The sequence below is a fragment of the Canis aureus genome, chromosome 8 (assembly GCF_053574225.1).
Source record: "Canis aureus isolate CA01 chromosome 8, VMU_Caureus_v.1.0, whole genome shotgun sequence".
In the NCBI taxonomy this organism is placed as follows: domain Eukaryota; kingdom Metazoa; phylum Chordata; class Mammalia; order Carnivora; family Canidae; genus Canis; species Canis aureus.
This window is the reverse complement of record NC_135618.1, coordinates 14666703-14694327: the sequence shown is the minus strand read 5'-3', so window position 1 is coordinate 14694327 and position 27625 is coordinate 14666703. Positions and strand designations below refer to the sequence as shown.

At 43.6% G+C, this 27625-nt stretch overlaps 2 protein-coding genes across 20 annotated transcripts in view; one reads left to right on the top strand and one right to left on the bottom strand.

Moving 5' to 3' along the window:
- Positions 1-6967, bottom strand: part of DNAI3 (dynein axonemal intermediate chain 3) — an 81811-nt gene extending 74844 nt beyond the window's left edge. For 2 of the 8 annotated variants that reach the window (XM_077905258.1, XM_077905260.1), the window contains exon 1: positions 6797-6966. The gene's annotated coding sequence lies outside the window, so the exon portion shown is untranslated. Of the gene's footprint in view, positions 1-1434; positions 1623-6300; positions 6446-6796 lie in introns of those variants that run through there. The other 6 variants (XM_077905253.1, XM_077905259.1, XM_077905254.1 and 3 more) reach the window with 5 other exon arrangements.
- Positions 1204-27625, top strand: part of MCOLN3 (mucolipin TRP cation channel 3) — a 45369-nt gene continuing 18947 nt past the window's right edge. For 2 of the 12 annotated variants that reach the window (XM_077905268.1, XM_077905261.1), the window contains exons 1-5: positions 1206-1250; positions 1443-1534; positions 12773-12994; positions 20887-21116; positions 25060-25236. In XM_077905268.1, the coding sequence (XP_077761394.1) occupies positions 12802-12994; positions 20887-21116; positions 25060-25236 (600 nt within the window). In that variant the 5' untranslated portion in view covers positions 1206-1250; positions 1443-1534; positions 12773-12801. The other 10 variants (XM_077905273.1, XM_077905266.1, XM_077905265.1 and 7 more) reach the window with 10 other exon arrangements.

The following is a 27625-nucleotide window of genomic DNA, read 5'->3' as shown; positions in this document are numbered from 1 at the left end:
ACTTGCTCAAGGGGATACACAAAGTGTGAGCGGTAGAGTCAAGGGTGTAAGCCCAGCCAGTCTGGCCTCAATGCCAATACTTTTAATCTTTGTACAAGGTTCTGCCTTTGCTTTCAGGGGAAACTGTTTACTGTGTTTCATTACAAATGAAATTAAAATCATTGTCTTTACCTAGAAAGGTAAATTTTATGATTTAATCAGAATTTTATGATTCTGACAACTTGGGAATTCCTACTTTTTAAATTTCTTGCAACAAACGGCTCTGAGCCAACTTTTCAGTCTGTCAGGAATCCTCCAACTCTCTTCTCAGCCTCAGTATAATTTCAAATCTTGAACCTCATCCACTTTTCAGAAAATTCTTTATAAATTCACCCCTCTCCATACTTAAAGCACTCTGGATACCAGCTGGACTCACCCTACCCACATACACACACATACCACCACTACCACCACCACCACTATCCATTCCACAAATATTTATTTATTTATTTTTTAATTTTTATTTATTTATGATAGTCACACACACACAGAGAGAGAGAGAGGCAGAGACACAGGCAGAGGGAGAAGCAGGCTCCATGCACCGGGAGCCCGACGTGGGATTCGATCCCAGGTCTCCAGGATCACGCCCTGGGCCAAAGGCAGGTGCCAAACCGCTGCGCCACCCAGGGATCCCCACAAATATTTATTGAGCAATTTCAGTGCACTAGAAGATATCCTAGCTGTTAGGAACACAGCAGTGAACAAAACAGGCTAAACCCTTGCACTAATAGAGCTTACATTCTAGAGGGGAGAGAGACAATTCTGGGGCAGGAATATGCTTGGCATATTTAAGAAAACAGGAAGGTCATGATGGCTGGAGTAGAGGGAATAAGGGAAGGTTAGATGAAATTGGCCAGAGAGGTGCTGAGGGTCTATATTAGCTCTGCTGGGGTAGTAAATGCCCTCCAAATCTCAGTAATATACATTGACAAATGTCTATTTCTTCTTATGTTCTTGTTTTGTGACTGTGAGTGAGCCCGCTGCTTTCAAGTCTTATTCTGGGACTCAGGCTGAAAGAGCAGCCCCTATTTGGCAGCCCCTACTTTTGTGGCAGGATAAAAAGTGAGAGAGCTACCAGAACTGTGTAATGCCTCCTCCATCTTCTCCATGGCACTGGCGTACTGCCCTTTCTGCTTACATTCCATTGGCTCAAGCAAGTCACACGGCCAATCCTGATAATGGAGGAAGAATGCATGCTTCCTCGACAATGGGTAGGAATCTATGATCCTTGCACAGGGAAGAGAGGTTAAGAGTTCTGGATAAAATAGTTTCAAACAAGGATATAATATACCACAAGGGGTCTAGGTCATGTGTAAGGACTTGGGCTTTTATTCTGAAGGAGGGGAGAACTGTTGGATGGTTTCCAGATGAGTTACTTTATTTGATCTGACTCACATTTTAAGGTCTCTATGGCTGCTGTGCAGTGAAGATTGCAGCAAGGAAAGAGCTGAAGCAGGGAATCCAACTGAGAAACATTCAGTAATCTGAGGAGGAGGTGAGTGTGGAATAGAAAAAGTGGTTGGTTTCTGCGTATATTGTAAGCCATGAGCCAACAGGATTTGCTGATGACTTGCTTGTAGGGTCTGAGAGAGAAAAAGGACCAAGGATGACTTCAATAAGTTTCACCTAAAGAATTGAAGGCATGAGGCTGCTATTTATTGAGATGGGGATCTGAGGGGAAGAGCTGATTTAAAAGGGAAACTCAAAAATTCAATTGAAGGCATGCAAAGTTAGACTGCAAAGTGAACTGTAAGCTCTGTAACTGGCACAGTGCCCATGCTAAAGCGATGTTGAATTAATCACTCCTGGGTATCCCCTTTCCTTCTGCCATTCTTAGCTTATGCATTTCCAGTCTGAACAAAAGGCATTTTGCTTAAGGTCTGTGGAATCACCTGTATACATGCTGTTTTCCTTTTCTATTGCTGCCCTACCAAATTACCAGAAATACAGTGTCTTAACACAAATTCATTACCTAACAATTCTGTAGTTCAGGAGTCTGATGTGCCTCTCACTGGGCTAAAATCAAGGTGTCAGCAAGATGTTAAAAAAGGCTGTGTTCTATTCTTTCTAGAGTTCTAAGGGAGAACCTGTTTCCTTGCCTTTTCATACTCAAGAGGCCACCAGTATTTCTTAGCTTGTGGGCCCTCTTCTTCCATCTTCAAACAACTCAGCAACAGTGGGAAAGATCTTTCTCACAGAGCATATTCTGACCTTCTCTTCTTTTTTCCACTTCTACTTTTTAAGGACTCTTGTGATGCTGGGCCCACCAAGATTTTATGGTCAGTGGATTAACAATTTTAATTTCATCTGCAACATTTAATTTCTTGTTTGCTATGTATGTTAACATATTCAGTTTCCAGGGATTAGGAGGTGCTGCGTTGGTATTCAGTTTGAATATATAGGTATCAATCTAATGCAATCACCCCAAGAAATAGTCAAAATAATCACATGTGCCCAGTTCTTTTCAAAGGCTGCTATTAAATGATCTGTGGATAATCTGGTTCAATTTCCATATTCAGGGGGAAAACATGTGCTTCCTTACCAGAATAGCCCATTTATTATTTTCATAATATTAACTCCTGTGTCTAAAATATTGTCTAGTGACCAAGGAAAAACGAAGACTGGATTGTTCTATAGGCTTTTAGAGGTCCTAATTATTCTTCATTAAAAGCACAGTATCTAAGCTGCTAGGCATCACAGATGGAAAAACTCATTTGCTGAGGTCAGCCTGGTGAATATAGTCTAAGCTAAAAAGAAAATTATCGGGCAGCCTAGGTGGTTCAGTGGTTTAGCACCACCTTCAGCCCAGGGCGTGATCCTGGAGACCTAGGATCCAGTCCCACGTCGGGCTCCCTGCATGGTGCCTGTTTCTCCCTTTGCCTGTGTCTCTGCCTGTCTCTGTGTCTCTCATGAATAAATAAATAAAAGTCTTTTAAAAAATAAAAATAAAATTATTACTTTGGGAGTAGCTACTTTACATTGTATTGATGTTCCAGGCAAAATTTCATAGTTTTAGTAACTTCAAATAATAGATACCCTACCAATCTTGTGTCTATAAAATAAACTACTTTCAATTGAAGATATCTAGATCAAATGAATGGTATACTCTATGGAATTTCAATAGACACATATATGCAATGTTTATTTTTTATGCATCTTTTCTTTTAAAAAGCAAATCCCAAATAAAAGATGTTGCTTTAAAAATACAGCACATGGTCTTAAGATTTTTTTCCCATAAAATCAATTGCATTTTTCATGCAGTGAATATGCTATATTTTCCAAATCTTTTTCCTAGTAAAAAGTCATAAGAATTTTTCAATACAGACATTATTTTCATTATTTTTAAAGATTTATTTATTTGAGAAAGAGAGAGAAACCAGGGGATGGGGGGTAGGAGCAGAGGGAGAGAGAGAATCCCAAGCAGGCTCCATGATTTCCCTGAGATCATGACCTGAGCCAAAATCAAGAGTCAGATTGGGCCATCCAGGCACCCCCAGGCATCACTTCATTAAGATGTCTGAAATGCTCACCACATTTTGCCTGTTCTCAACTCTTATTATTAAGAACAGAAGAGATGCTTCATCTACCCCTAACATGAAGGGTTAGCCTACTCCAGTAGCTTGTATTACATTTGGTTTTCAAAGTTCCTATAGCTGATTGAATTTCAAAACAGAATTTGTGAATTATAATACTGATAAATATGTAAGTATTCTATCTAAATATCTTTGATATTAAAATCACTTACATTCTTTGTAAATGAATCCACCCATTCCAGAATATCTTTTTGCCACCAGTGTACCAAAGTACACATACTCTACCTCCCATGTTAAAAGCAAAGGCATTAGAGTGACAAGAGGAGCAATTAGTGGGTAAGTTCTCTGTGTGACAGTTCAAAACCTGTGATGGCACGCTACTGATTCTGAGGAGCACTGCATTCAGAGCTGCTCATGACTTGCTTCTATACTAACTTTTAAGGCTTGTTCATGACTGTATCTTTTTTTAAAAAAAGATTTTATTTATTTATTCATGAGAGAGAGGGGCAGAGACATAGGCAGAGGGAGAAGTGGGCTCCACGCAGGGAGCCTGATGTGGGACTCGATCCTGGGACCCAGGATCATGCCCCGAGCCAAAGGCAGATGCTCAACCATTGAGCCACCCAGGTGCTGCAATGACTGTATCTTTTTGTGATGCTTCTATTATTCAGGAAGGTACCTATTATTCAGGTGAAGGAATAAATGACAAATGATAATTGATATAATGCTGTGATTTAAAGTTATTAAGCTTCCTCTCTTCACTCTATTCTGCTGTAACACACACACCTGTTTACACGTTCTCGTTTCTTACCTGTATGTATGTATGTGTGACTTACTCCCAGCCATGAGATTTTTAATTCTGAGAAGACCCGTGGCACTGGCACCTTCTCTTCACCTAGGGTCTTCCTTAGAAAGTATTCTCCAGAGTACTTCAATTAGCGGACCTTATCTGGGTGGTCAGCATCCACTTTTCTTAAAGTTTTTATAAGCTCATCATGCTTATGTTCCCCTCCCCCCCCTTCTTTTTTTAAGAGATTCAGAATAAGATCCAGGACTAATGTCTTGAGAGTCTGGCATATGTGTCTCCAAGAACTGCTTCTTGGTCAACCTCCACAAAGACCCTGACTAAGCTTCAAGATTCTCCAGGTCCTTCAGCCATCTTCTGACAAGGTCATAATATGCACCCTCCAGAGAGTAACTATTCCTACGATGTTTCTGATTAGTTTGCCACTCTTGTTTCTCCCCTTCCAAACTACTTCCACCTCTTCCCAAGATTGGATATTTACTTATTTAAGTCAATGCTCTCCCATCACTTCTGCCTTTGAAATTTCTTCTGAATTCCATGCCCTCCTCTCCACAGCCTCCTCTGGTCCAGGCCTTCAACATATCTTCCCATTTCAGTAGCTCCTGACTATTTTGTGCCATGACCCCTTTTGGCAGTTTGGTGAGGACCACACATCAAGTAAAAATATGAACTTACAAGGGGGACAGTTATCAAGCTATTTTTTAAAAATCATGATAAAATAATTCATGTGCTTATTTATTAATACATTAAATAACAAGACCTAGCAGTGGTTCTAATTACTACCTTGGTTTTGAAGAAGTGATGAGCATAAATAATACATCTGTAATATCCATAATGTATATGAAAAGAGCCATAATTTCTTTTGATAAAGTCCCATGCCCTGCTACTACTGCTATGGTTTGTCACCAAATGCACACATTTCAATTAGTGGTTAGTAAAAAATGAACAGGTAATTTTTTTTTCTATCCAGTTTCCCCTCTGCCCATCTTCTGAATGGGTTATGAACATTCATTTAACTTGCCTCCCTGGCTCTGTTCCAACCAGAATGGTTGCCCATAGGGCAAAAGCAGATCTGAACAGGTCACCTCCCCATACACTGCAAAATATAATGCGGGTCCCAATTGTCCACAGTGGCCTTCTCCTCCAGTGGTGTAGAAATGGAGTTCATTTGAAAAGCAAATTTTGTGGGCCTACTGTGATTTTGCAGGGCTGGGGTGAGCCTGGGACGCTGCATTTAAAAAGTCACTATGAGGTTGTACTAGTGGTTGGCAGATGAAACTTTGCCAAACAGGGTAGAGCCCAAATGTGTCAGCAGCACCTTGAACATCCTTCAGTCGGCCTCACCGCACCCTCCCTTCCAGCTCTAGTCCAGCCTCACCGGATTACTGTTATTCTCCAAACAGTCTCCTACTTCCCCATGTCCCTCTCTGGGGAACCCTGTTCTTCCCCTCCTGCCCTGCTCCCCACCATGCACACATTTCTTTTTTTTTTTTTTTTAAGATTTTATTTATTTATTCATGAGAGACACACACACAGAGATGCAGAGACATAGGCAGAGAGAGAAGCAGGCTCCATGCAGGGAGCCTGATGCGGGACTGGATCCCAGGACTCCACGGTCATGCCCCTGACCGAAGGCAGGTGCCAAACTGCTGAGTCACCCAGGGATCCCTCATGCACACATTTCTCTGCTTACCTAAATCCTACTCCCTCCTCAAGGCTCAACTCCTCTCCGAAGCCTCCCCAACTGTCTCACTCAGGCTGAAGCCCTCTTGTTCTCCCTGACACTTTCTAATCATGATGCCAGGCTTCTGCAAAGGCTTCAAACTCAAGAGCTGCCTGGAAGATTGTGGTGGATTCATTCAGCTCGCAGCACACGCCCCAGGTGGGCACTGGTGGTCCCCAGGAATCAGACAAGGCCCTTACCTTCGGAGAGTTAACGTTCTCCCACTCATCTCCATTCTTCATCTGCGCCAGCCCTTCTGTAAGGGTCCTGAAGTCACCTCTCCACGACAGCCCACGCTAATCTTTCTTCTTTGATCCTCTGTGCCTAGATCATGCTGTTTTCCTTTTCATCCCTCCCCCCTCCCCCCTTTGTGAGCTCCCACCGTTGCACAGCAGTGGGCTAGACGATGAGCCATACTGCTGGACAGGGTGAGCGAGTCTTCAGACTGTCCTTACCTGCTGTCTCCTGGCTAGGCTGGGCGTTCTTTAAAATCAGGGAAAGCTTTGTAGTTTTTGTGTTCTTTTGTTTGTTTTGTTTTTGTTTTTGTTTGTTTGTTTGTTTGTTTTTTGTTTTTTGTTTTGGAGTTTTCACTGCATCAAGTACCTCGCGGGCCCAGCGAGTGTCCCAAACTCCCTTGAAAGAGGGAGTAAGATACTGGTTTCCCAAGCCTCCTTTCCCATCCGGACCTCCCCTTACCTGACACTGCTAAGCCGAGGGGAAAAGAAGCCTCTCTGCAGTTCCGTGGAGAAAAGGCCTTTGGGGGTTTTGGAGATGGGAAGTCTGACTCTCCTCTCGGAAGAGCTCAAACGGCAGCTCCCCCGCACGCTGTTGCTAGGACAACCTCCGTTGCTAAGGGAAAGAGGCGGCTCCTCTGCTGAGATTGACAAGACGCCGCTACCAATAGGGCGTCTACTGTCCGGCCGCCTCTTCAAGGCCGCACTTGTGATTGGCTGCTGTCGTGCTGACGTCACGCAACTCGAACCGCCGAGAGATCCTGGGTTTTCGCCCGCTCGGCAGGAGGTGTGCGGTTTGGGTTCCCGCGTGGAGGGTGCTGCTGGCTCGGTGGTCCCCGGGCCCCACGGCCGCGCCTCAACCCCTTCGGGCAGCTCCGCTCCCCCCCCCCCCCGGCGGCCTGGGGGCGGTCCCGGCGGCCGGCGGGACGGAGAGACAATCAGACCCGACCGAATTCCGATGTGTTACATTTTCCTCTTGCCCACATGCTTTTTTTTTTTTTTTTTTTTTTTTTTTTTTTTTTTTTTTTAATACCTTGACTCATACTGGAGGTCTCCGGGGAGGAGGACTAAATCCCTTAGTAACTCCATGATTTGCTTTATCTGTGGTTACGAGCCCAATGGGGATCCCTGCATGTGATGCTCATCCCCCTCGCCTGTAAAAAAAAGAAATCATAATAATAATAATAATTAAAACTACTTAATTTGTAAGCTGGCAGAACTTGATAAAGTACGCAATTGACTGCTGTCATTGGTCCAAATTAATTTTTTTACGCCCGATTTAAATGAAACTGTCCAGTTGAGAAGAGGCTTACAGATTGATGGCATATTTAAGATGTGGTCCTCAATAGGATGACTTTACATGGCGTGTAGAAAGATCGCGGTGTTTATTCTTTAAAATATCTGAGGAATTTGTGCTTGTAAAATGCAAATAAATTTTACTGAAGAAATCGTTAAAAAAACAAAACTTACCATTCTGACATGCTGACAACCTTTTCCCAGCCTCTTCTACTTCCTGACACTAAAAGGTTAGTTTTCCCTGGGCTCAGTGCTAAGTCTTTTTCTTTTTCTTTCTTTTCTTTCTTTTTTTTTTTTTTTTTTTTTTTTTTTTGCTCTGCAGCCTGCTGGTGGCACATTCAGTTCTATTGGCTTTAGTCATCTTGCAAAGCACATCAGTGACTTCCATTTCTATATTTTCAGCCTCATATATCTCATAAATGTCATTCAACACCTGAACTTCCACTACCTACTGGACATTTCCAAATACATGTCTTACTAGCTCATGGTGTTTGATAGTTGCCAGATGAAGATATTGAATGAATAATTACCATACTACAGGCATTACAACCTAGCAGAGGCAAAAGTCAATTTCGTTGTCTTTCAGATAGTTTTTGGAAACTTTTTACATCCTTTATTTTCTGCCTTAGGTAGTAGTATCCACTATCCATTGGTCTGCAAAACTAGAAAGCTGAGAGTCATCCCTGACTCCTACTGCTCACAGTAAACAGGTCACTAAGTCCAGTCATTTTCCTTTCCTAAATTATCTCTCAAATACTTAATCTCTTCTTAGCCATTCTCCCTCCCTCTCCCTTACCTCAGAAAGGCCTCATTTCTCACCTAGATAGTGGTAATAGTCTCTATTTTTTTTAAATTTTCTTTATTTATTCATGAGAGAGAGAGGCAGAGACATAGGCAGAGGGAGAAACAGGCTCCCTGTGGGGAGCCTGATGTACGACTGGATCCCAGGACCTTGGGATCACACCCTGAGCCAAAGGTAGATGTTCAACCACTGAGACACCCAGGTGCCCTCTTCTTTTCTTTTTATTATCTTTTAAAGATTTTATTTATTTATTCATGAGAGACACACACAGAGAGAGGCAGAGACACAGGGAGAGGGAGAAGCAGGCTCCCTTCAGGGAGCCCAATGTGAGACTCAATGTGAGACTCGATCCCAAGACTCCAGGATAACACCCTGGGTTGAAGGCGGTGCTAAATCGCTGAGCCACCAGGGCTGCTCTATTCTCCTTTAAAATGTCTAAAATAGAGACGCCTGAGTGGCTCGGTGGTTGAGCCTCTGCCTTCAGCTCAGGGTGTGATGCCAGAGGAGTTCCAGGATCGAGTCCTGCATCTGGCTGATAAATAAAATCTTAAAAATAAATAAATAAATAAATAAATAAATAAATAAATAAATAAATAAATAAATAAAATCCCTATTCAATGTTCTTTTTTTCCTATTCAATGTTGTATGTCAATCATATTTCAATAAAACTGGAAGATGTATCTGAAATCATTATTAACTAAAATTGACATGAAGTTGAATAAACTCAAAGAAGCCTAAGGCAGCTTGGACATGCTTGTTCCATGGTTCTCCACAGCCCCTGGCATACTGCTACATAGGCCCAGGGACTTGTCCCAGGATGAAAGCTGAGCTCTGGTTGTGCAGAGCTCTCTACTCCTCTCCCAATCTGCCATGCCCTTTAATAAGTGTGCATCTGTTCATCCCACAGCTCTACTTCTATCTTTAACTCAATCTGTAGTGCCTTTCTTCATCTTTGTTACCTGGTAAACTCTCATTTATTTTTCAATGCCAACTCAAATATCACTTTCCCTGCAAAGCCATCCAGGCCCCCAATAGAATTAATCACTCTTTTCTGTTTTTCCATTATAGCAAGTATTACACTGTGTTGTAATGACTTGTTTATATGGATGTCTCCCCTGCTGGACTTCAGTGTGGGGTTGGTGTTTCTTCCTTTCATATCTCTATTGTTTAGTACAGTATCTGACATGGGTATTTAATAAAATATATGTTGAATTCTTTAATTGATTGACTATTATTTAGAGCATATCTAGAAAAACTACCTAACAAAAGTGTCTTTGCATTCTTCCAAAGAATTTCCTTTTCTTAAAAAATTCATAATCTTTTGCAGTCAGATTTAAGGAAGTAAAGATTATAACCTTGTGACTTGGATGAGACATCAAGGCTTTTTGTCATCTTTTCTTTAGAGACATCCTAAGGGGATGACCATTGGAGTAATGAGTCATAAGTCATGATACTGAGAAAGTTAGAAATTAAATGGAAAATGTTTAGTAATGTCTTCATGTTACAAACTTAAATTACAAATGATTTGCTGAACATCTGTTCTTTCATGAGAGTGATCAGAAATGAAACATCCCCTTGGTGGCTAGTGAACACTTATGCTATTCCAGGGGATGCTGAATTAAACCTGCTTAAAATTTGAAGGTATTTAAAAATGAGTTTAAGTTTTACTAATTGAGTGAAAATATAATGAGTCAAGAATTTGTAGTATATTTCTCTGATTATTTAAGGACATCTTGATAAGTTTAAGATTGGAATTATAGAAGGGTAATCTGACAAATTAGATATGAGGTGGCTCTTTACTAATTATTATTTTAGTGAATGGCTTTCCCACCCCTTTTAAGATTTTTTTTTTTTTTTTAAAGAGCTCAGAAACTAGGAGTTGAGGACCATGAATAGGAGTCATTATGCATCTTCATTTATGCCTGTGTCTGTATGCCTGGGAGGGAGAGAGGGCGGCAGGGAAGAAGAGTCCTTGTTTGAACTCTAAACCGCTGGGATACAGCATGTTCAAAAAGTGCTGGAGAAGACTATCACAACCTATTGCATGAGGAACTGAGGAGCATCCTAGAAGGATACTCAGCTTCAGAAATGAGAAAACAGAAAAAACTGACCTGGGGACAAAGCTTTACTTTTTAGAGGAGAGGACCAATTGTGGCAATTTTAGGGGGGAAAAAAAAGAACTGAAACTTCAATAAGAAATTGAAATCTGTACAACACTTAAGTGAGGAGATGGGTATTTCTGATGACATCTACACAGAATAGCTTGAGTCTAACTGGGACTAAAGAGGATTACTACTCCCACTCCTGCCCTCATCAGAGTTGCCTGTGGGCAGCTGATGTCCCTAGAAGGACAAATGCAGGAGGTGAGGAGAAAAATATGGGGCCATGTGGTAGCAGAGTGGTCTTATCTGTAAGCAAAGAGGAGACTCCATTCTTTATACCCAGAAAAACTCCATTCTCTGCATCCAGAAAGAGATGGTGGTGGGAGAGTCTTTGGTGGTGAAAGTCCTACAATATTAATGGGCATCAAGAGTCAATGAAATAACAGTTCTAGGTGTGTAATGATTATTACTATTAGGACACTTAAATATTTTTAAAAGTGGAATCATTAAAATAATACTGTCTCTAAAGTTAGAAAATTGTATTGGAAGCCTAAATTTGGTACTTTCTGGATAAGAGACATCAGGCAAGCTATTAAACACTCTATATCTCAGTTGTACATCTGCAAAATCTGGGATGACAATGCTTTCCTCAGAGCCAAGCCAGATAAATATCGAGAGCAACCACATTGCTACCATAAGGGCCATTTCTGCAAAGACATGAAACTTCACACCAGTGAATTATAAATAGGTTGTCAGTTAGTCCAGCTTTCCGTACCAAGAGAGGAAGAAAATTGATTCCTCTCCACCAAGTAGACAGCTTCTGATCTAAAAATCTAGGTTGAATATTTTTGTCACTTGGTATGAGTCACAAGGTTTAACCAAAAGGCAGTGCTTCCAGCTCTGAGTTCAGCCAGTTTGAATGTTTAAATTTTGAACAGTTTAATATGTTCTCCATAAGCTGTTTAGTTTGGAAAATTGTGTTAATAAATTATTTCAAATGTAAAGAAAAAGTATGCATGTTTGTTAACAGAAATCAGTTTTGTCATATTTCTATTAGGTATATGATGAATAAATTTTTAACGAATATTATTAGTATGAAGGGACACCAAATTATTAGTCTATCCAGGTTGCCCACAGATCTAAATCTGTCCCCCTTAGCACTGCCATAAAAAGGCCAGCATATGGGATCCCTGGGTGGCGCAGCGGTTTGGCGCCTGCCTTTGGCCCAGGGCGCGATCCTGGAGACCCGGGTTCGAATCCCACGTCGGGCTCCAGGTGCATGGAGCCTGCTTCTCCCTCTGCCTATGTCTCTGCCTCTCTCTCTCTGTGTGACTATCATAAATAAATTTAAAAAAATTTCAAAAAAAAATCTAAAAAAAAAAAAAAAGGCCAGCATAGTGAGAATGTGGTACATTCTCAATGAATAGTTGTTGCATCAGAATTGATCTTAAATTCCATTCAATTTACAGACATTGACTCTGCCCTTTGGTGGTGATTAAAGGGAGATCTGAATATTCAACATTCTACTAGACATTTCTACTTGAATGTCTAATATACGGTTATCTAAAGTGTGGCCCCTAAGATCACAGCCAGCCAGGAAATATTTGTTACTAATCCACCAAAAGTTTTTACCCATCTGCAACAAAAGTACAGAAATTAAAAGTTCTTAAAAACGTCAGAGCAATTTGATGGAATAACTATGTTACATATGAACAAAATTGAAGTTTATATTTTAAATGTCTTTATTTCATTTTCTAGTAATTTATTTGTGTTGTGTATTATGAAAGTATCAGCCTGTGAGAGAAATGGAAACAAAACCAAATTCCGTAGCCTCTGACAGTTTGAGAAGCACTTAGTAGACGTCTGAAGCACACGTTCACAAAGAACTACTGATGCTCCCCGCCAGCCTGCTCATCCTGCAGTGGGCTTCACCTCAGCTGATGGCAATTCCAACTTTACGGTCACTCAGACAGAAATCTAGGAGTCGTCCTTGACTCTTTTGCTTTTATTTTTTACCCTTTGGGATATATTTAACATTGCAGCCAGAGGGATACACTTTTATTTTTTTTTTCTAAAACCTAATTTTTAATAGCTGTATAATATTTCATTATATCTACCTTAACGTATTTAAGAATTTTAAAAAATGTATTTAAGAATTCACAATTGTACATTAAGGTTGTGTTTTATATTTTATATATGATTCAATGAATATTCCTGGTTTTTGTTTTCTTTTTTTTAGGGATACACTTTCAAAAGAGAAGACAAATCATGCCAGTCCTGTGTTTAAAACCCTCCAGTGGCTCCCATTTCACTCTACATGAAAGCCAAAGTCTTTACAATGGCCTATGGTTGTGGTCCAGCATAACCCAGCCCGTTCCTGGCCTCATTTCCTACCATTCCTTCCTGGGGCTCACGCTGCTGCAGACACACTGGCCTCCTTGGGGTTACCTAAACGTACCAGGTACTGGGCTGCTTTACATTGGCTGTTCCCTCTGCTGGAATACTTAACGCAGATAACTTTTCATTCTTTGCTAAAATGTTAACTTCTCAGTGAGGTCTATCTCCACACTATTTAAAATGGCATCTTCTCAACATTCCTCATTCTCTGCTCTCTGATTATTTTTTAATTTTTTTTGTGAAGATTTTATTTATTTGTGGTGGGGGAGGGTCAGAGGGCAAGGGAGAGAATCTCAAGCAGACTCTGCACTGAGCACAGAGCCCATGGTGTTTGTGTGTCAGTGAGGGGGATGGGGGTCGTGAGGGGGTAGTTGTGATATCCCAGGACCTGAGCTAAAACTAAGAGTCTAGCACTTAACTGACTGAGCCAGCCAGGTGCCCCCTCTGACTTATTTTTTTTCCCCCACAGCACTGATTACCTTCTAACATACTCTATAATTTACTTATTATGGTCATTGACTGGCTTTGTCCACTAAAATGTAAACTCTGCAAGGGCAGAGCTGCGTCTCCAATGCCTGAATCTCTGCCTGGGAAATAGAAGATACACTATATATATTCAATAAATGATTTGGAACAACCGCTTTGGAGAGTAATTTGGAAGCACCTATGGAAACTAAAAATGTAAATAGCCTATAATCTAGCAATTCTACTCTTGGATATTTACCCTAGAGCAACTCCTACATATGTGTATGAGGGAATGCTTCATGGATGTTTACTGCAGAATTTCTTTGTAAAGGCAAAGGATAGAAATTACTTAAATGTCCCTCAGTAGGAAAATGCATACTGTCTTGCTTTAGTTAATAAATTACCATAAAGCTGCCGAAGTAAACAAACTTGCTTGGATATAGCTCAGAATCAAAATGGTGAGTTAAACATTGAAGACTACAAAATAATGCCATCTTTGTGAATAAAAATATGCACAAATTATTTCTATTTATTATGGATACACATATGTGAGAAAATATCACAAATAAACAACTTATGATGATTTATACCAATTCATGACAGAAGGTTACTTTTGGGAAGGGATGGTTAACTTTATAATGTTTTATTTCTCATAATAAAAAGACTGGAAATAAATCAAATGACATGTAAAATTTGTTGTATTTGGGAGCTGTATTTTAGTTATTTTTTGTGCTTTTCTTTTTTTTAAATTTTCTTAAAATTAAAAAATTGTCTTCTAGACCATAAGATCTTTAAGAGCATACAATGTTATTACAATATTATCAACTTTTCCCTATGCTGTACTTTTTATCTCTATGTACCACCTATTGATTTTTGACAAAGATGACAAAATAACGTAGAGAGGAAAATTAAACCTTAATAGTCAACATAATAATATTATTGGCTCAAAGGAATATACTGACGTCAAGTCTAAAGGAAGACAGGAAATGCTGACATGCTGAGTCAAAGATTAAGGTCAACATTTCTGGAGAGCATGACAGGAGCACATTAGAAAGCACCAGTTTAGATCTAGTCAATCTTGCTTGTTATTGTTGCCATGTTATAAGTGTGTGTTCCTGGTCTTGCTAGTGAGTACATCTTGCAAATAAAATAACATTAATATGTTTATATACATAGAGTACATTGTGCTAATCCTCTGGATAGTATGGTATTTCAAGAAATAACAAGTTTTACAAGAAATACAATCATTATATTATACACCAGAAACTATTATAACATTGTGTGTCAACAGTACCTCAATACCGAAAAAAGAAAGACATAACCAATTACCAAATAAGTGAAATATTAATTTCATATTAAAAAAAAGCAAAAGAGAAAAAGGGGAAAACATAAATTGACCATATATATGTATATCTGGATTCTCTGTTCCATTGTCTATATATATTTTTTAAGTCTCTTTTCATGAATACCAAACTGTCTTCCTTATATAGCTTTATAATAAGTCTTGAAATCAGGTAAGGTACATTCTCCAAATTTGTCCTTATTTTTAAAAAATGCTTTGGTTATTCTTGGCTTTTTGCATTTACATATTCATTTTAGAATCAGCTTGTCAATTTCTACAAAAGAGCTTTCTGGACTTTTGACTGAAATTGAGTTGAAAGTATAAATGAATTTGGTGAGAACTGATATATTAACAATATTGACTCTTACGATCTATGAACATGGTTGATTTTTTCATTAATTTAGATCTTCCAAAAATTAAAAAAAAAATCAATATTTACAAGCACATGAAATATGCCAGGCACAGTATTGGGTGCTTTACATGTATACTATTAATTAAAATTCTATCATTCCTTTCATTGGACAGATTAAACACAGAAGGAAATAGGGAGGTGGAGAGGCTCAGTAATTCCCCACAGTCAGTAAATGGAATGAAAGGGTTGGGCCCCCATTCATTAGACTCCATTTTCTATTCTTCAGTTTACTTACCTCAGCTCCATCTAGGGTTAAGTGAGGGCCACCATTTATGCCTGTGAACCTCTCTAAAGTTCAGATTGTTCCTGAACAATCAAGCATTTCAAACTCCCACTGTCCTAAGGACTTTACTAAGGAAGTAGTGTTAAATCATGTGGAAGCATGTGGGCATTAGAGATTAAATTATATTTTCCAAATTACACTTGAGAACCAAGTGTGCCTGCCAATTGCCCACTTTTTAATATCTACCATGTTCACAGCACCTGGGATCCGGGTTTATGAACAGCATAAAATTCTTGTGCCCCACTGCAAGAAAAGATATTTCTATTTATTAATTATCCATGCAAACTGGTTTAGGATTTTTAAAAGGTTTTATAAAAGATCTGATAGCTCTTGATATCGTTTTGAGGCCTTGCCTGTTATGGGTATTCAGTGACCTTTACAAACTTAACCGTGCCCCCCACTCCCACCCCCAGTAACTTAAAAAGCAATTACAACAAGCCGGAAGTGGCTGTAATTAAAATTAAAGTTTTGATCTATTTCTGACAAGCAGTAAGCTCAGGTTTAATTTTTAAAAAGAATTCATGAAGAAAAAGGTCATAGTGGGAGATGTACTCTTAAGGAAAAAAAGAATGGATGACACTTGGTAAGGATGGTAAGGCGGGCTTTATTTAGGGCCGTCCAGAGAGTTCTAGGGACCACTGCAATAGGACTTTATGATGGGGGGGAGACGAGGCGCAACTCCTACTACCACGTGGGCAAGTGGAATCTGATGGGGGGGGGGGGGCAGTGAATGGGAAATCACTACCAGGAGAAAGCAACAAGGTCGTTTTGGCTAAACCCACCTAGCAGGATTCTTGCTGAAAACAGCCCAGGCGGATCTGACTTCACCTGGGGGCGGGGAAACGACCTAGTCACTCGTTGAGGGCCATCGGATATTGAGGATGTGTGTGTGCGGGGGGGGGGGGGGGGGGGGGGGGGGGGGGGCGCGTTTTGGTTAGTCTGACTTAGCAGGGCTCTTGCTACAACTGGATTTGAGAAGCAAATACAGAAATAAGCCAGGAGGGCTGTTAGCAGCCTAGCTAGTGTTTGGCCACGCAGACAGTCCTTGTCACGACCTCAAGTCTGTCCGGCCACATTCCTTCTGAGAGCTTCCCAGGGCTTCCTGTCCCAGCGCGCGGCCTAGAGGCTTCCAGAGAACAGTCTGCACGCAGTCCTGCAAAGCCCAAGGCCTAGAGCACGTATGAGGCTCCGGTTTGAAGAGTCTTGCACTGGGTGATTCCCCCGACGCGGGCCAAGGAATGGACTGCGCGCAGGCCCCCGCGGCCGGGCCGCCCACACCCCCGCACCTGCACCCCCCGCACCAGCACCCCCGCACCTGCACCCCCCGCACCTGCATCCCCGCACCTGCACCCCCGCACCTGCACCCCCGCGGCCGGGCCGCCTGCACCCCCACACCTGCACCCCCCGCGGCCGGGCCGCCTGCATCCCCGCACCTGCACCCCCCGCACCTGCACCCCCGCGGCCGGGCCGCCTGCACCCCCGCACCTGCAGCCCCGCACCTGCACCCCCGCGGCCGGGCCGCCTGCACCCCCGCACCTGCACCCCCCGCACCTGCACCCCGAGCGCCGCGAAACCCGAGCCGGGCTGGGAGCAGGGAGGGGCGTGACGGGGCTCAGGGACGCGCGCGGCGCCGGGGGCCCACCCAGGAAGGGCGGGGAAGGGAGTGGGCGCGAAGCGGAGCGGCTCCCGAGCCGCGGGGCCGAGCGGGGAGGATGTCACCGGCGGCAGCTGCGGCCGCGGGACCCGCGCGCGACGGGGCTGAGCCGGTCCGGGGCTCCGGGAGCGGCCGGGCTGCCGCGCCCCCTGCGGCCGAGAGGACCCGCGCCCGCCGCAGGGAGTCGAGCCCGGCGCCGCCCGCGGCATCAGGTGTCGAGGGAGCGGCGCCCGCGGCGTGCGGGGGGACGGCGATGAGGCGAGCCGTCGGCCACGCGCAGCGGGAGGGTCGGGGCCCCGGGCGTCGGCGCCATGGAGGGGCCCCGGGGGCCGGCGGGGTGCGAGCTGCAGCGCGTGGGCTCCGCGCCCGCCCCGCCGTCGGCGCAAGGTCGGGGCCCTCGGGCGGCGGGGGCCGGGCTGGGGCCCGGGGGGTGCGGGTCCGGGCGGGGCGGATGGACGCTCGGGCGGCGGGGGCGCGGCGGGGGCGGGGGCGGGGGGGGTCAGGGCGGGTGTGCGCTGGGGCGGCGGGGGTCCGGGGGTCCGGGGGTCCGGGCGGGGCGGATGGACGCTCGGGCGGCGGGGGCGCGGCGGGGGCGGGGGCGGGGGGGGGTCAGGGCGGGTGTGCGCTGGGGCTGCGGGGGTCCGGGGGTCCGGGCGGGGCGGATGGACGCTCGGGCTGCGGGGGGCGCGGCGGGGGCGGGGGCGGGGGCGGGGGGGGTCAGGGCGGGTGTGCGCTGGGGCGGCGGGGGTCCGGGGGTCCGGGCGGGGCGGATGGACGCTCGGGCGGCGGGGGGCGCGGCGGGGGTCCGGGCGGGGGGCGCCCCGGCGGCGCGGCCCGGAGGCTCAGCGGCCCCCCCCGCCCGGCGCGAGGCCCCCGCGAAGCCTGAGTCCGGGGAGGGGGGGGCGAGCGCAAGAAGCGGCCCGCGGCCCCCCGGCGCGGGGGAAGACCCGGGGGCCGAGCGCGTCCCTGCGCAGCCAGCCTCTGGGCTCCAGGGGCCCCCGGGGGGCGGGGGGAGGAAACGGGGCCGCAGCCGGGGCCTGGGCGGGCGGAGGCGGACCGCGCAGCCCCCCGCGGGCAGACCCGCGCCTCGGGGATCGGGGGGTCGGCGTGGGAGCTGGTGCAAGGCAGACGGGAAGGGGCTCCTGGGGCCCAGGCGCTTAAGCGTCCGCCCTCGCGGGAGGCCGGCTCCTCGCGGCGCGGGATCGAGTCCCGGGGGCTCCCCGCCCAGCCGGACGGTCCGCGTCCCCCCTGCATCTGCGGGCTCCGTCTCTCAACAAACAAATCTTAAGAAGAGGAAGAAAGGAGGGAGGGAAGGAAAGAAAAGACTTTGGTGTCTGGTGAAGTGAGAGAGCGCTTCTGGAGAACTTCACTCACTCGGTCCCTGTGAGGTCTTTGTCTTCACGCACCTTCCCCGGCTTCCTCCCCCTGCGGGGCCCCTTGCGGGGCGGGGGGGGGGGGGTCGGCGCTCCTTCCGCGGCGCGCGGCCTGACCCTTTGCAGGGTTTTTTAAAAAGGATTTTATTTATTCACGAGAGACACAGAGAGCGGAGGAGCCACAGGCGGAGGGAGAAGCGGGCTCCGTGCTGGGAGCCCGACGCGGGACCCGATCCCGGGACCTGGGGTCACGCCCTGGGCCGAAGGCAGGTGCTCGACCGCTGAGCCCCCCGGGCGCCCCCACTTGGCAGTTTTGTAAGGTGCGCGCCCCGAGGCGTCTCCTCTGTGCCTCGGCCAAGCTACGTTTGCAGCAAGTGTAGTGGCGCGACCTTGTGAACGAAACGCCGGCCTCTGGGGCAACCTGACGCCCCGTGCTGGATCGCGCCCTCTCTGCTCCTGGGGTTACTGTTACACGTTGTGCCTTGTTTGTTTCCACCTTACTTTTTCCTTGTATCAAAAGAGAAAGGGCTTCTGGGTCCTCCAATCCTTAATTTCCCAACAGGCTTTATTATTACCAGCCTCGCTACTGCTGATGGTATTCATGTGCAAGTTTTGATTTACGGTTTTAAAATCCCGTTTAAATCTTTAAATGCTGCCTTTTGAAGAAGGAAATAAAATGTTCTTGAATGGAAAGCCTAAGGAATTGATAGCTTTTTTTCCCTCCCTTACGTCTTTGCCTCATACTTTGCACTTTAAGACGTAAGAACCGTACTTGAAGGAGTTCTATCGTAATTTATTCATTTTGAAGATACGGCAGATGCTATTTTTTATGCCGGTGTGAACTGTTTTATGCTTGGCTGACTCAGCACTGCCCTTGTTAATCTTTTCACTAATTAAGATTGTAAAGACTTGCCCCATAGCTAGTTTTGATGGCTAATAACTTTTATCTATTATTTGGAGATGTCGGGTTTGCTAAGAATGGTTGAATCAGAACCAAAAGTGGGATTCTGTGTTTGGAAAGCAGTGTGATACCTAAACAGAGACTTGTTAGATGCTCTATTACTATAGTTTGACTCCCTCCAACCCCCACCTTGATTTCTGAGTAGAAGTCACTGTAAAAATCTCTCATGGAGCAGGCCTTTCTGTTCTGTGTGGAAGATCTCGACTCTCCCGGGTGGTTTGGGGTATTCTATTTTGAACAGGTTTCCATAATATTAAGTAATCTGAGTGAAAATCCAAGGTAGGTCCCCACTTCTGGAGTGACATCTTTGTCATTTTGGACTACAAAGGCAATAAAAATAGCCCCATCCTTTTCAAAGAGACAAAAGAAATAGTGGATAGGAGGTACTTTGAAAAGCAAAATGTACTACATAATATTAGGCCTTCAATAAAAATCAAATACGAGTGATTGGGATTTGGACTTAAATTGAGCTTCTGCATTCCCCTTTGGGGAGCAGTTAAGTTTCCTGAGCCTCCACTGCCCCTTAGGAATCTTGTTTCCTGTTTAGGAAGCTGACTTGGCTGTTAAGGCTATAGGGGGAGTGAGGCTGCGTGCTCAGTGTTGAACTCTGTGCAAGGGCTTTATTTGCATTTTTATTTAATAAGAATCATATGAGGATAGGTATTGTTATTACCCTTTTGCAGAAGAAAAAGCTGAGGCTCAGAGAGGCCGAGTGACTTGCCTAGGGTCACAGAAGTGTCAAGCCCTAGAACCAGGATTACATACTAAACATGGCCTTAGTTCCCTACACCTTGCTACCTTTAACTCAGTTTTTTTTTTTTTTAAGACTTTATTGGAGAGCATAAGCAGGGGGAGGGGCAGAGGGAACGCAGACTCCTCACTGATCAGGGAGCCCATGGGGGGGGCGGGCACTGGATCCTAGGACCCTGGGATAATGCCCTGAGCTGAAGGCAGGTGCTTAACCGACTGAACCACCCAGGCGCCCCTAACTCAGCGGTTTTAAACTTATTTTGATAATCTGATGAAACTTTAAGTATCGCTGCAGGAAAAATGGCCATATCTTCATATATACAAAATTTTGCCTATAATTTCGGAGGCTACCTACCTTCTAAAACTCTTCCATAAGCTTTCAGGTCACCCTGCTCTAACTGTATCTGTTACTGAAGGAGGCACAGGGTGTATACCTGCTATCTAAACGTCCAGATATTCCTCTACCAGTAGAAGCAGCCCATGAATTCAATAACTGTCAACTGAGCGAAAATTTACTTAGTAACTGAAACAAAAAGAAACAGGACATGTTACACTCTAGTCGATTCTATAAACATCTAAAGTGCAATTTAGAACAATGGTGTATTTGAAACCAGATCTTTTGTTTGGGCTTCTTCAACTATCCTACTATAGCAAAGAATAAAGATTAGTGCCTTTAGTTACAGAATGTAAACAATCTTTTTTTTTTCTCCCCCTAGAGATGGCAAATCCTACGGTTGTTATAAGTAGCTGCAGCTCTCATGAAGAGGAAAATCGTTGCACTTTTAGCCAGCACACATCGCCCTCTGAGGAGCTTCTGTTAGAAGACCAGATGAGGCGAAAACTCAAATTTTTTTTCATGAATCCTTGTGAAAAGTTCTGGGCTCGAGGTAGAAAACCATGGAAGCTTGCCATACAAATTCTAAAAATTGCAATGGTGACTATCCAGGTAAGCATCTCAAATCGCCAGTTTAGCGAAGACCTCTTTTAGTAACAGAGGAGTAAGGACAGTTGTTTTTTCTAACTCTGAACTGTATGTATAATGGAGATCAATAAATAAGGAAACACACAATCTTAAACCCCTCTCTCTGCAGTGTTTGTGAAAGAAGACTGAGGTTTTCCCCTTTTTTCCCCTTCTTATCTTTCCTTAACTATTTTAGTTGCATAATAGAATCAGTTTTTAGGAAAAGAAAATTTTAACATTTGCTTTTTAATAAAGAAGCTGAAGGTTTCTAAATCAGCCATGAAAACTAGTGATTGCCCAACCAGAGGATTCTTTTCCTTCCTAGTTTCCCGGAAATTTCTCTCTCTTCAGAAACTTTAAAGGTTTCTGTTGAGGCGAGTGCTTGGATTCTCATAGCCCTATAGTGGGAAAATGTGGAGTTAACTATAAAGGAGTGGCATAGGTAGTGAAATGTTATGAGACTTCATTTTAGGAGAGTTTGAATCTCATTTCCTTGACATTTTTTCTTTATCAATACTGATTGTGATTTACTCTTGTGAAGATATATTTTCCTACTGGTGAGAGTAATTATCCCATTTTACAGATGAGAATACTGAGGCTTAATGAGGTAAAATAAAGAAGAATGGAGCTGGGATTCAATTCAGATTTTATTCTAAGACCTGTGTTCTTAATTACTCCTAAATTTATCTAACCATCCTCTGTTTCCTAGAGTGGTCAGGAGGAAAAGTGACCAATGGTTTAAGATATTAAGGCTGTTAGTGCATTTAGGTACATTCTTAAAAGGAACTGAGGGTTTTTCTTTTTTTAAAGATATTATTTTTAAGTGATCTCTACACCCAACATGGGACTTGAATTTACAACCCCGAGATCAAGAGTCGTATGCTCTCTGAGGGTTTTTCTTTTCTTTCTTTCTTTAAAAAGATTTATTGGGGGGGGAGGGGACAGAGAGAGAGAGAGAGAGAGCGCGAGGGAATCTCAAGCAGACTCAACACCAAGCATGGAGCCCAACAGAGGGCTTGATCCCACAACCCTGAGATCATGACTTGAGCTGAAACCAAGAGTCTGTCTCTCACCCAAGTGAGCCACCCAGGTGCCCCAGGTGATGTTTCTTAGTTGTGGTGTTTCTTTAATCTGTATTAGAACAGCCAAACAAATACTACATAAAGACTTTGTAACTGAGCAAAGAAGTGTCACTTGGTGACAGGTACCCTCTTCTCAGAGGGAAGAAGGTAGACTTCCTGTTCATTTGGAGATTTTATGTCTGCAGGAGCAAAAAGAAAGATGTCTGCAATGATGAGCACCCTCCTAAATGTTCCCTTTCCCCACAGCCTGGCACAGTCTCTGGGTTACAGGGGTTTTCTCTTTGCCATGGGTATCCCTTGAGGTCAGGGACCATTGCTTCTGCACTGCATCCTTGGGACCCAGCTCAGTGCCAGCATGTAGGGGGGAACTCATCGATAATTGGTCTTTGGGAATTTTCTGGAGGCTTTTTGTCATCAGCTTCATTAGATGTAAAATCCTTGGCCATCATCTTACTGGGATTTATATAGGATACTTGGCTTAAAGAGGCTCTTCAGAGATAGAAGTCCAGTTAGATGGGGAGCACTGACATGTGTGGGGTGCAGGGCATATACATCACAAGGAGAGGTGAAAAGAGAAGAGATTTTTGTGCTCTATTTTGCTCCAGTCAGACTCTAGACAACTTTGTGTAGCATGATAGTGTGGCTAGAACTTGGATTCAGTCTGTTAGACTTGGGTTCAGATTTTGACTATACACTTGGTAGTGATGTGACTTGAAAAAATTATTTAATTTCTCTGGGCGTTTATGTGCCTATCTATAAAATGGGATTAATATGAAGGAAATTCCTGGTATGGCACATAGGTGCTCAGTGTTGTTTCCCTTTTCCGTATAAAATACACCCTGCCTCACTCTGGGATCCAAGTCAGAGTGTATGTTCTAAACTTACAGTGTGTGTGTGTGTGTGTGTGTGTGTGTGTGTGTCAAAAAGAAAGTGAGAGCAAGAGTGTGTGGGAGAGAGAAGGAGGGAGCAAGAGAGCAAGAGATTGAGATGATTTCGAAGGAAAGAGAAGGTGAAAGAGAAACTTGGAGTAAAGTTTCAGGTGTGATGGAAAGCGCTGATGTTAATATGACAGTGTAGCAGTTAAACAACTTTTTTGTACATGAATAACCGAGTTTCATGTAAAACTCTGGGGTCAATCCCAGATAGTAAGGATATATTATGTTAATATCCTTTAATTTAGAGATCAGTTGAAAGAATGTTTTTATTTTTGGTCTTATTGTCACAGTTTTGGTAACTGACAATTAACTATAGTGATTTGATAAGAGGACTTAGATTTATTTAAGACATTTCTTTTTTTTTTTTTTAAAGATTTTATTTATTTATTCATGATAGTCACACAGAGAGAGACAGAGAGGGAGAGACACAGGCAGAAGGAGAAGCAGGCTCCATGCACCAGGAGCCCGATGTGGGATTCGATCCCAGGTCTCCAGGATCACGCCCTGGGCCAAAGGCAGGCGCCAAACCGCTGCGCCACCCAGGGATCCCAGACATTTCTTATATTGCTTGTACACCTGCTTCAAAACCTTCTTGGTGTCCTGCACAATTCATTTAAAAAAATCTTCTACTTGGGGCACCTGGGTGACTCAGTGGTTGAGCATCTGCCTTTGGCTCAGGTCATTATCCCAGTGTCCTGGGATCAAGTCCTGCATCAGGCTCCTTGCAAAGCGCTTGCTTCTCCCTCTGCCTATGTCTCTGCCTTTCTCTAACTGTCTCTCATGAATAAATAAATAAAATATTTTTTAAAAATCCTCTACTTGCTGTAGAAGAACCCTGCACCATCTGCCTCCAGCTTTTCTGCTGACTTTTTTTTCTTGCTGTTCCTTCAGTTGGATTGTCCTGGGATCCTCAGTACCCACCCCCCTCAAGTGCGAAGTTCCACTCTACCTTTTTAGCCTCTTTCCTGTGCTCCTTAAATGTCCCCACCTGAGTTATGCACGTACTTCAGGGGTTTTCTTTCTTTCTTTCTTTCTTTCTTTCTTTCTTTCTTTCTTTCTTTCTTTCTTTTTTATTGATCTCATACCTGTGATCTCCCAATACGGTTTTTTAAAAACATATTTTATTTAAATTTAATTTGCCGGGATCCCTGGGTGGCGCAGCGGTTTGGCGCCTGCCTTTGGCCCAGGGCACGATCCTGGAGACCCAGGATCGAATCCCACGTCAGGCTCCCGGTGCATGGAGCCTGCTTCTCCCTCTGCCTGTGTCTCTGCCTCTCTCTCTCTCTCACTGTGTGCCTATCATAAAAAAAATAAAATAAAATAAAATAAATTTAATTTGCCAACATATAACACCCAGTGCTCATACCATCATTCCAGTGCCCTCTCATTGTTTCTTTCTTAAGGAAACCTTTCCATTTCTTTAGGTACAGTGACCTTGCTTCTCTAAACTCCTAAAGGAGGGGATCCCTGGGTGGCTCAGTGGTTTGGCACCTGCCTTCGGTCCAGGGTGTGATCCTTGAGTCCAGGGATCAAGTCCCACATCAGGCTCCCTGCATGGGGCCTGCTTCTCCCTCTGCCTGTGTCTCTCCCTCTCTCTCTATGTGTCTCTCATGAATAAATAAATACAATCTTTAAAAAAAATAAACTTCTAAAGGAGGACGTCTCTGAGCTAAAGCTTTTGATGGGGACAGCAGCATTAAGTAAGATCGTACGTGAAAATGTGCAAAACCACTTTTTCTTTCATTTGAAAACTAAAAGCCTACCTTATCCTCAAGGCTAAATTAATTTACAGCTACCAAAAGTTTAACTTCTGTTGAATATTCAGGATTAATTAGACATTGACTCTTGAATAAATAAATTGACCTTTTATTTTCTTGTTTTTGTCGCTCCCTTTTCCTTTTTTCTTTTAAGCTGGTCTTTTTTGGGCTAAGTAACCAGATGGTTGTAGCTTTCAAGGAAGAAAACACTATAGCATTCAAACACCTCTTCTTAAAAGGATATATGGACCGAATGGATGACACATATGCAGTGTACACACAACGTGATGTATATGATCAGATCATCTTTGCAGTGAACCAGGTAAATCAAGTATGTGCATTCTTACTTGGGAGAAAGAACAGACAGGGAAATTGTTAGCCATGTACACAATAGAAACTGACATTCTATCGTAGAAGGGTGAACGTTTCTGTGGTGATATGTATAAATGATATGCATAAAACCATTGTAAAATAATTTTTTAAAAATATCACCATCAAACTGTGAACCTAGAAATTGAGAAAAGCTTTTGTTTATTAACAGAGAGACAGAAACTTTAAAGACTTAATTAAAAAAATCAGAGCTAGGGGTTGGCATGAATGCCTCAAAGATTTAAAATTATTAACCATGGCCTTGGTTGTTAGTAGCCATTAAGTCTTGGGAGTTTATACTTTCAGGGGCCCTTAACAAATAATGAGAATATTAACTTTGCAGAGCACATATAGCAACTAAGACCTGAAAATTCATTTAAAAAATAAGGGCTTTGTGTCAGACATGACAATGATTTTATTGTAACATTGATTCACTGCCCCCCCCCAAATAAAAATTATTATAGTGTAATTATAGTTCTTCATTATCTAGAGATAATCTGCACTGTGAGATAGTAAATTGCTAGAATGACATATCTGTTTATGGCACCAAGGCTTTCTGTTAACACTTGGATTGTGTAAACTGGCCAGAAATCTACAGTAATAGAAGTAAACTGTGTAAGTTACTAAACAGAACAATGGATCTGTGTGAAAAATTTCTCTGTCAAGGCAGAACTGCAGAGGCAAGTGAGGACAGACACGCAGCCTGATTAAAGCCCCTGGAGGCCACAGCCACTTGGGGGCCCCATTGATCAGTCCCATAGGTCACCTGCCTTCCAGCCATAGTTCCACATTCCTGTCCCAGAGTCCTGTGACTCAAGCTTCAAGGCTGCCCTGTAGTTGGACACAGTCCTGCACTTGCCCTGACCATCTAGCTCTTACACAGACCTCCACAAAGAGTCTTATTAGGTCAGCAAGGAAGTTTGGCCATAGCCAAAAAATGTTAGCAAGTTACCTGCAGTCCCCTTGCACCTTAGATCTTTTATGTTTCAAGATCTTAGAAAGTTTAAGACATATAATTTCTGTGGTGAGGAGGTTTGTATCTTTAGGTAATTCCTGTGAGGATTGCTTCAAAAATAGTGGGCACTCAGAAGGGCTAGGGACCTCATACTCGTATGACTCTACTTCATGACCCCTGCCTGTCTTTCCAGCTTTACTTCTCATCACGCACCATTGCAGGCACACTGTTCTACTTGGGACCTTACCACATTCAAGATCTTTTACCTTCTTTTTCATTTAATGGACTGTTTACCTTCCCACCCCCAATATAAATCTACCAATTTGTCTCTGAGTAGCTTTAGCAAGGCTTAATACACTTATTTCCTTGAATAGAGAATAAAACCCTCAAAACCGAGTATCTCCACTGTTATACTACTCACCCCCTACATGTAGGACATAATGCTGCTTAACAACTTATGCAGCTTCCTTTTATTACCATAGATTTCTGGCCCCTTCCCCCAGTCCCAGTGCTAACAGAGAGCTTAGTGCTGTAATTATATATCCTGTCCTAGGAGTTTACCATGTCACTGTGAATTGGTCAGTTCTAATAATGAGGAGCAACTATTGCATTATAATAATTTTTACCTTATCATAAATTTGACAAACATTTGAATACCTATTCTATGCCTCCTACTGTTTTAACTGCTGGGGTTGGAACAGTGGCCTTGATAAGTTCCTTGTCCTGTGGAATTTACATTCTAATGCAGGAAATGGATTTTAACAAGTTCAATCAAAATCATTTGGTTTCAGATACTGATGAGTGCTATGAAGTAAAATTAAGTAGCATAAGGGCATTAACAATTGCCTTCAGGTGGTCAGAAAAGGCCTCTCTGAGGCGTGGAAGTCTGGGGAAGAATATACCAGGCTGAAGGAGTAGCAACAGCAAAGGTTCTCGAAGCCAGAAAATGATAGGTATGCTTGAGGAAGAACAAAGGAGGTGAGTATGGCTGGGCTAGGTCTGGTCTCTCAGGGCTTTTTAGGCCCTGGAAAGAAGCTTTGAAATTTATTCTGAAAGAGACTGGAAGCCATGGGAGGGCTTTCAGTAGGGGAGAGACTTCAATATACATTAGCAAAGGCTAGTATTTATTCTCCAAATGTTTAGTATCTGTTGTGTATCAGATATTGGGTTTTGTTTTTTAAAGATTTATTTATTTGAGAGAGTGTGTGTGTGTTTGTGTGAGCGGAGGGAGGGCAGAGGGAGGAGACAAGCAGACTCTGGTGAGCCCCAACATGGGGTTCAATCCCCAAATCCAGAGATTATGACCTGAGCTGAAATCAAGAGTCAGATACTCAGCCACCTGAGCCACCCAGAGACCCCTCAGATACTGTTTTTGGTGCATGGGTACTAGTGACCA